General features: G+C 26.7%; 1 protein-coding gene across 1 annotated transcript; it reads left to right on the plus strand.

Annotated features, from left to right (window-relative positions):
• Positions 1-456: 456 nt before the first annotated feature.
• On the plus strand, positions 457-6,162 carry LOC107026174 (protein trichome birefringence-like 39). Its single transcript, XM_015227044.2, has 5 exons — positions 457-884; positions 1,058-1,229; positions 4,218-4,393; positions 4,659-4,817; positions 5,483-6,162. Exons 1-5 carry the CDS (start codon positions 589-591, stop codon positions 5,769-5,771), a joined length of 1,092 nt encoding a protein of 363 aa, XP_015082530.1. The 5' UTR covers positions 457-588; the 3' UTR covers positions 5,772-6,162.
• The last annotated feature ends 4,147 nt before the right edge of the window (positions 6,163-10,309 follow it).

A 10,309-nucleotide genomic window follows, 5' to 3' on the forward strand; every position in this document is an offset into this window, starting at 1 on the left:
GGAATTATTTGTCATGTCGCGCTTATCGAAAGTTAATTTGACTAATTTTCAAACGTAAATTAGATCACATTAATTTGATATTTTTTTAAAAAAAATTAGATATTCTAAAACTACATGAAAAGTACTATAAATTACAATTTTTTGCATATTAATATGATGAAAAGATACATCTTAAAATGTTAGTCAAAGTTTTTATAGTTTGACTCTAAAAATAAAAACCATGACAAATAATTTCAGACGGAGGAAATATTAAATAACTATATAAAATAGCGTTAGGTTCAAAATTTCAAAACATCATTAATAAAATTAGATTTCGTAAAAACTTTCTCAAGTATTATATCAAGTTAATAAAAAAAATTAACAAATTATCATAAATAAATAAATTTTTTTTAGCGAACTTCAAAAAAAAGTAATACGAACAAATTAAAACGTCGGAATAATACATATTAGCTTTCACCATGTGCTTGCTTTCTTCTTTCCCCTGTTCTACCCCACCCCACCCACCCCACTCCCTCTCTTTATATATATATACACACACTGTATTTCCACTTTCATTTGAATTTCAAGTTTCAACACCAAATTGAAAACATGGTGTTCCTATTTCTCTCACTATTTTTGCTTTTCTCAGTAAAAACAAAAGCAAACACAGAGTATTATTTTTCGAACACCACCACCACCATCACCAGCACCAGTAACTCCATAAATGGAATTAAAAGTAGTTGTAATATTTACAGAGGCAAATGGGTTTATGATTCTTCATATCCACTCTACGATTCTTCAAATTGTCCTTTTATTGACAATGAATTCAACTGTCAAAAGTACAAAAGACCTGATAATTTGTACCTTAAATACAGATGGCAGCCTTTTTCTTGTAACCTGCCAAGGTTTGTTACAAGAGAATCTTTTTTTCTTTTTTTAGTCGCTTCGACTCTTCAGAAATGTTATTGGTGCGTCGTTGGAGGATCTGACGATATGCGGTAGCATTTTTGAAGAGTCGGAACAAGTTAAGTTGTTGTTAGGTGTTGAAATACTAAATTTTTAAAATTTTTTTTTGCAGGTTTAATGGGTTGTTTTTTTTGGAGAAATATAGGGGGAAGAATATAATGTTTGTGGGTGATTCATTGAGTTTGAATATGTGGGAATCATTAGCTTGTATGATTCATTCATGGGTGCCAAATGCTAAAACTGCTGTTATAAGGAAACAAGGAATTGCTGAAATTGTATTTCTGGTAAGTCTTAATTTTTAGTAAGCTTTTTTCTAATCGAGAATCTATCGAATGAAAATAATGCTTAACTATATTTATTTTATTTTATACTTTGATTATGAAATTAAATTGAACATGTTATTATTACTGGTTCATGTTAAGTATCTTTTCTCGGTCTCATTGTAAGGGCCGGAGTTAGAATTATGCGTAGAATTTAAACCCATCAAAAAGTTATATTGTATAGATGGATAATTTTTTAATATATGATTTGTTTTTGTTTTTCGTGTTTAAATTTTTAAATCCGCTCTTTTTTTTCAAAAGGATTGGCGAAAATGTTGGAGTAGCTTTATTTAAGACATGCTTGTCTTGTCCTTGTCTTTATGTAGGCTTTTATGGAAGGTATATATATATATATAAGAAAGTGTGGAGAAAAATATAAAAAAATATATCTGAAATATTATATTTGATTTAATTAAGCCATTAATTTTTTGAAAAAATAAGCATTAACTTAAGAATCAGAAAAAAAAAATTTCCTTGAAATAAGGAAAATAAGATATTTTTATCAATATGTGTCATTTCAAGATCACCATCGCATCCTGACTATTCTATCCTGACCTTATTCACTTAATAATATTTTCATAAATTACATATAAATATTTTTAAATAATATTTTTATTACTTATTAAACGTTTAAAAATATTTTTTTTACACCAAATACACTTCATAGTCATTACTTCTGTCTTCAAACCTTATAGGATTGATTATTCATAATTATTATAGGTGTTACAATAATGAATGCTTTCATTACTAGGAAATATGTTTTTTCGGCTAAATTTTATTTTATTAAAATTAGGAATTTTTGGTTTTGATAAATTGCTGTGTTAAACATTGAAATTGAATTACTAGAAATATGTTTTTTTTTTTAATTTTTCTAACTTTAAAGAGGTTGCAATAATCATAATAATTGTGAAAAATAAAATAAAGCGTGCAGCGTGTTTGAAATTTCAAGTTTCACTTTTATTTGCTGTTTGGCATAATAAAGACAATAATGAGGAGGCCGCTCCATATATTTATTGCCTTTTTCTTTTTTCCACACAGAGGAGAGGAAAATAATAAATTTTAGTTATATTTTTAGTTTTTAGTAGTAAATAAATGAATTTATTTTCATATAGAAAATATTTTTCAAAATTTTATTTAACGAAATACACGCAAAAAATGAAAAAATAACACGGGAACAATTATGAGAATTGATTTTTTTTTGTTGGAATTTAAATTGTACATTATTTTTTTTTTGCGTTATCCACACTTCTTTGAATGTTTTTAATCGTCAAATATTTCTAAAGTTGGAATTGAAAAATATTGGAAAAAGAACACACGACAATCATGGCTAAATTTGAACACAATTTTCTTTTTGAAAATTATATTATAAGCATATAGATTTGTCATCAATTTTGCCGGAGATCACGTCGTAATTAAGGGTGATTTGGTACAAGAAAAATGTTATTATTGATTTATTCTAGTATATGAGATAATTAGTGTGAAATGTTAATTGTGAAACTTGTTTTTTCTATTTTTATGAGCGAAGACATTTTTAGGAATTTGTTTTATGAGTCGGGATCATTTGATACAGAGTTTAAGAAAGTAAAGAACACTTGTCAATTATGCGGTTTTAAGTTAAAGATATATAAAATATTAGAATGTATCAAAATGTCTTTTAATGTTTTATAAGTGAAAGTTATAAAATTATATCGAGAACACATTATCTTCCAAAAGAACTAAAATAGAAAGTAAAACACGAATTGAAAATAAGAAAGTAACTTTTGTAATATCTAGATTCTAGATTGCATGTCTTGTCAAACACCTATTCCGAAAAAAATACTTACGCAATCAAATTATTACATACTATAACAAGTTAAAATTGATTAATAATATGGAGTGTGTGTATATATATATATATATGAATCAAAGTTATGCTAATGAGGCCATACCTATTTGTTATATTTGTGGGTAGACACTTCAATGGAGTTGTTGTTTTAGAAAAAGAAGTAATTAGGAGACCAATACAACATGTAAGTTTGGTAGCCCATTCATTACTTACTTCATACTTTTATCTTCTCTAATGTCTAAAGTTTTTATATGGCCAACAACATATACGAGTTCGGAGTCTAAAGAGTATAAAATATTGATAAAAATTTCAAAACGGTATATAAAATTTTATATTAACCAAAACGGCAAAATCGCTGGAACTAACAGCGATTTCCTCTATTTTTTTAAAAAGATAATTTTTTCCGGTGGAGGAAATCGCTGTTGTTCCAGTGATTTTGCCGTTTTGGTTGATATAAAATTTTATATATCGTTTTAAAATTTTTGTTAATATTTTATATCCTTTAGGCTCCGGACTCCAACATATACTTGGACCACTTCTTTACTACTTATGGTAAGTATTTAATTAAATTGCATTGTTTTTTTATTAGAAATAACTTTGCTTTTCTTTGAAAAAACATCACACTTTCTCCATTATGAAAAAGATATTCACATGTGCAATGTACCTTTTGTAGTTTTGATCCTTTAAATTTGTCATTAGTACATCCGCTCACTGAGAATATGAAATAATTATAGCTTATCGAAGATGTAATTTTAAATAAAAAAGTGTGAAGAACATAAATTAACATAGAACGATAGTAAATAGTGTTGTCCATTCTAGTTCGTAGTATTACTCTTGTTTCTTGTTCTTCAATTTTTGCTTCTGTATTTTATTTTGTGTAGTCTGATTACAATATTGTTTTTTTGTAGTATTTTGATCTGCTATTACCTATTGTTTCTTTGATTTTTATTACTGATTGCTTTTATCATGAGTCAAGAGTTTATCGATCAGAAAAAATTGATCTATAGGTCAGATCTGTTTATACTCTATTCTTTCTCGATTCACTTCATGAGATTATATAAATATATTATTTTCGTTATACCTTTACTCATCATTAAATATTTATCCAACTCTGATGTGTAATATAGGACTATGAAGTAAGATTATTATTGTACCGGACTCCTTACTTGGTAGACATGGTGAGAGAAAATGTTGGAACTATTCTAAAGTTGGACTCTATAATTAGTGGAAATGCTTGGAGAGGAATGGACGTCTTGATTTTCAACAGCTGGCATTGGTGGACCCATACCAAAAGTTCTCAACCGTACGATCTTTTCTTATTTTATCGGCGTTTTTTCAATTTAATAAATACATATTTGAATGAGTTTATAACTTATGACTCGACTCAAATGACTTGAGCTAGTTCCACGTGCCTAATCCGTCAATTAGATCCAGCCCAAGAGGCCGAAACAAGTTGATGACATGTTAATCAACTTGGCTTATCTAATTTTTCAATATCGATAAGAAAGTTCGATTCGAGATGTTTGAAGATATAAAGTAAAATAAAATAATTTCTTTTATTATTGCAGGTGGGATTACATGCAAGAAGGTAATAAAGTATTCAAAGATATGAACCGTTTGATAGCTTATTACAAAGGGATGTACACTTGGGCAAAATGGGTTGATCGAAATATTGACTCATCTAAAACCAAAGTCTTCTTTCAAGGGATTTCACCAACTCATTACGAGTAAGTAATTACTTTTTCTTCAAATCATTTCAATTTGTAATTTATTCTAAACATTTTCCAACTTCTCTAAATAGCAATGATTACATTTAGTGGATGTCAAATTTGCATATTGAGATGAATTTGAACAAATTAAAATAAGTTGAATCAATAAATATTAGACTAAGTCATTAACTACACAAATATTAATTAGGTGGAGACAGTGGCGGAGCCAAATGTAGTGATGGGGTGTCGACCGACATTCCTTTGTTGAAAAATTACATTATGTAGCTAGAATAAAAATATTTCTTATGTATATATATATTACATATTGACACTCATTGCTTTTACACGATTTTATTTCTTTAGATTTTTACATCCCTTAAACAAAATTCTAGCTCCGCCACTAGGTGGAAATGGATTTAGGTCAAGATTAGCTAAACAATGGGATATAGACCACTTCATCAAACTCTTATCTATTTATTTTCTTTTACCTATTATTTCATTTTATTTTTGCTTTATCATGGTAAGATATCGAACAAAAACTATATGTATAGTCTAGATCCAATCGAGATTTTAGATTTCTTGAGTTAGGTTAAATGTCTGTCCATACTTAAACGAGTTGAACGAGTTATATGATTACATAAGTTTTTTTTTTTAACATGCACTTATTATTGTGAAATTATTAGGGGAAAAGATTGGAATGATCCAACAAAATCATGCAAGAATGAGAAACAACCATTTTTTGGCATAAGGTATCCAGGAGGGACAACTCAAGCAGCCATTGTGGTTAACAAAGTACTAAGTAGAATTAAAAAATCAGTTCATTTATTGGACATTACAACACTTTCTCAATATAGAAAAGATGCACATCCAACTTCTTATAGTGATCACAATACTTTAGATTGTAGCCATTGGTGTCTCCCTGGATTGCCTGATACTTGGAACCTTCTTCTCTACACATCACTCATTAGTTGAAGACGAAAATACGATCAGATTTTATGTCTTCTATAACAACATCTTGTTGTAACAGTCAAAACATATCTGAACAGATGATGTTGTTATAGAGAGGTTTGATTGTGGCGAACGATTTTTTCATTGTAAGGTGATTTTGTGTTTAGGAATTTGTTTGACTTTAAATTGTCATTTGATAATAGTCAACAAAATAAGATTGGTTAGTGAGTGTTGAAGTGTAATATAGAAAGAAAAAAAAATTGATTTTTAGGCATGAGAGGATGCCTTAATTAGTTGAAATTGATGAGGCATATTGCCTTCGAATTTGTACTTAATTTATGTTGATTCAATTAATGTTATAAGATTATATTTCATTGTGATAATTTAAAGTGAAATTTATGAATTTGTTTTTATATATTGCTTAGTAGTTTATTTATGTATCAACTTCTCTACTTATTTGGCATTATCATCATTTTCTTTCTCAATAATTTTGGTTCTTTAACAAAATTATGACCTCTATATTATATAATTTGGATAATTATGGAATAATTATTTTGCAGTGATCCACTTTTGGCACAAGAATAAGAAATATAAGACTTCTTTTACATTAAATTACCAAGTATGTAATGATTTGTACAAAAACGAAGGGAGAATACTCGATGTAAAATAGAGCATTTAATAATACATATTTAATCAAATTGTACAAGATTTAAGCAACACTAAAATTAAGTTAATTACAATATATTGTATTTTTTAAATACGTGACGTTTGGGAAGCATGAGCAACCTAAATTTTGAACAATCCTTGCAATTTCAACATTGACTTGTTTATCAATAGAACCTTTAACATACTAACAATCTTGTACATGTATAAAATACATATAGAAATACTGAAATGCCTATGAAAAATACAATAATTTCAAAAAGTACCCCTATTAGTACGCCCAACTCTCATTTCTAAATATTGGTAATAATTAGTACAATTAATATTTAGAAAGTTCATTACTCACTTATAAAGTCATAGCATTAGGATGAAATGAATTTTTTATTCAATTTTTTAAGCTTTTAATTATATGATATTAAAATTTTATGTGATAATTTAGAACTTTCAATTAAAACATCTACATCTTATTATCCATCAATAATGTTTTTAGAACAAAAACCAATGTGTTATATTACAACAAATGACTATTATTTTATTAATTTGAAAGAATCTTTCTCATTATATAATAAAATTTTTAAAAAAAACTATAAACTATATACACAAATAGTATTAGTTATATGTATAAACAAAGTTTTTGGGCCCAAGAGTCAATCATTACCTTCTTAAAACAGGAAAATTTTTAAAATAGCAATATTGTTGCTTTTTAGTAGGACTTCTTCGCAATAGTTTCACTATTTATTATTAATGACAATATTTTAATTTGTTAAAGATGAGTTATGTATTTATTTTATTTTTATTAATTTGAAAGAAGACAAATAATTAAAAACAAAATAGAAAAAATTATGGAACAAAAAAATGTCAAAAAAAGGATAAAATAATTTTAAATATAAATCAATTACATCTTGAAAAAACAGACATACCATTTTTTTCTTTGGAGAGTTTTCTTTTCCTCTGTTATTAAGAATTTGAGAAAAAAAATTTGCCAAAAAAAAGTTTTGTCATCTGAATCATTCAATTAATAATATTCATAGTTTCTTTTGATTGAGTTTGACATATTCTTCAAACAGATATTTTCAAATTGACAATTAAAATTCGTCAATTTCAAGAATTTTCAACATCGAGTATTTTTGTTTATGTTAATTATATTGATTATTTTGAATCGGTAAAATTTTTTTATGGTTTGATATTTTTTTTAGATGTTTTATTACTAATCTATGATGCAGAATGTTTGAAAAGTGTTTGATTCTTTTTAGTTTCATAGTTATTCTCTTTTTATTTTAATGCGGTGAAATTGATGTTTTATTTAATTTGAAAGTTATTGTTTTTTAGAATGCAGACCTTATTTTGTATTTCAGCAAATTTATGTAAATAGTGATAATATAGTGATAGAATCATAAAATTTCTGAGATGTACTGAACAACGTTCGACAAGTGATTAAAATTCATAGAGAAAGTAAGAATTGTATTCCACTATTTGTTGCCTTGTAGTAAATTTTGAATACAATTAAATGTTGAATTTAATTTAGAGAAAATAGCTACCTAGTCATAATACTAAATACATATCATTATGTATTAAGTCTGTGTTCTATATTTTATCATTTTAGAGGTATTGATGTTTGAGCGCAGAAGGATACAATTGATTATTGGATACAATCTTCTATGTTTTAGAATACTGCAAATATGTAATTATCAAATATATATTTGTTAATATAGTCATAAGCATTATGAAATAATGAAATTTGTAAAAGTTCTTTTTCTTCTTTTGAATATATGCAAAAAAAAAAAGTTCTGATATGTTGGATGAGAGATAGGTGCGCAATAAGCTTACTGTAATCGTGAGGTTCAAGAAAGAATAGAATCACGAGGATCTTTTATTATTTTGATGAAAACACAAAACATATAATAAGTTATATTCAAACTAAATTTTATTTATATTTCAATATTCGGTCTTGTTATATTATTATTATTTTTATCTTAAAATTGTACTTACTATTTCTCTGGATAAGTTTATATTCCAAAATTACAGGATGTATTTCAATGTCAGTTAGTCTTCCAAACATCAGTAAATATTTCAATATCACTTATATACATTTTTGGTTAAAACATAACACATATAATAAGTCGTACTCAAAGTAAATTGTATTTATATTTCAATATCCAGTCTTGTTATATTATTATTATTTGATTTTAAAACTGTAGTTACTATTTCTCTGGATAAGATTATATTCCAAAAATTCAAGATGTATTTCAATATCAGTTAGTATCCCAAACATCAGGAAGTATTTCAATATCATTTGTATACATTTTTTATAAAAACATAACACATATAATAAGTTGTATTCAAACTAAATTGTATTTATATTTCAATATTCAGTCTTATTATATTATTATTTGATTTTAAAATTATAGTTACTATTTCTTTGGATAAGTTTATATTCCAAAAATTCAAGATGTATTTCAACATCATTTAGTATTCCAAATATCAGGATGTATTTCAATATCACGTGTATGCATTTTTGGTGAAAACATAACACATATAATAAGTTGTATTCAAACTAAATTGTTTTATATTTCAATATCCGTTCTTGTTTGTATTATTATTATTTGATTTTAAAATTGTAGTTACTATTTCTCTGGACAAGTTTATATTTCAAAAATTCAGAATGTATTTCATTAACAGTTTAGTATCCGAAGCATCAGGATGTATTTCAATATCATTTGTATACAATTGTTGAAAACACAAAACATATAATAAGTTACATTCAAACTAAATTATATTTATATCTCAATATACATTCTTTTTGTATTATTATTATTTGACTTTAAAATTGTAGTTACTATTTCTCTGGACAAGTTTATATTCCGAAAAATCATGATGTATTTCAATAACAGTTAGTATCCAAAGCATCAAGATGTATTTCAATATCATTTTTTATTCCAAAAGCCAAATAAGTATCAAATTAGTTTGTATGTCCTCTTATAATGTATTCGTCACAATTGTATATATTATATTTTCAGTAAACTTATCTTTCTAAACTGCAGATAGTATACACATGAATATCAAAAATGTCATACGTAAAATAAAATAAACATTAATATTATGGGAAAAAATGTTCAATAGTATTTACAGTAATAAAATCAAAACTTCATATAACTTTTGAAACCCAACCATAATTCCTCAGGCCAAATGTCTTTTCCTTTACTAAAATAAGGTTGCCACAATGACTATAAAACACACAGCAGGCTATGCTTAAAACCTACAGAGATGAATGATGAAGAAATAAGTCACAAAAACCCCAACTACTTTGTTGAAGAATCTATTAGAAGTTTGAATAATTTGTGTTCCTAAGTGAGCAAAAAAACATGAAGAAAGAGTTAATTGGAAACGTAAATGGTGGAAAAAATAATAGGTTATTGGTTAGAGTTTGGTCCAATGAGGGACTCTTTTGATAAATAAAATTAGTATAATAATAAAACGTGGATACTAATAACAGATAGTATTAAATAAATAGTATAAAATAATATTAGTATTTACTGTGTACTAATCCTAGTCCTATTAGGATTAGTACTCCTTAATCCTAGTCCTATTAGGATTAGTACTCCTTCCTATATCTCCTATATATATCTCCCATGTATTCCCTTAACACTTTAATACAATCAATATTCCTTCATGGTATCAAGAGCCAGAAAACCTAGATCTTCTTTTCTCTAGGTTTTTTTTTTCTCTCTTTAGGGCACCGATCGTTCCCTCTCTTCTCTTGGGCGGCGGCAGCCATGACAACCGAGGTGGATCCTCTCGATTCACTTCCTTCTGGCGTTAAACTCCTTCTCAGGCATCTTCATGCCCTGATTCTCGAAAATTATCAGACATAAATTACCCTACATGGAAAATCATCATTC

The sequence above is a fragment of the Solanum pennellii genome, chromosome 7, assembly GCF_001406875.1.
Source record: "Solanum pennellii chromosome 7, SPENNV200".
NCBI lineage: Eukaryota > Viridiplantae > Streptophyta > Magnoliopsida > Solanales > Solanaceae > Solanum > Solanum pennellii.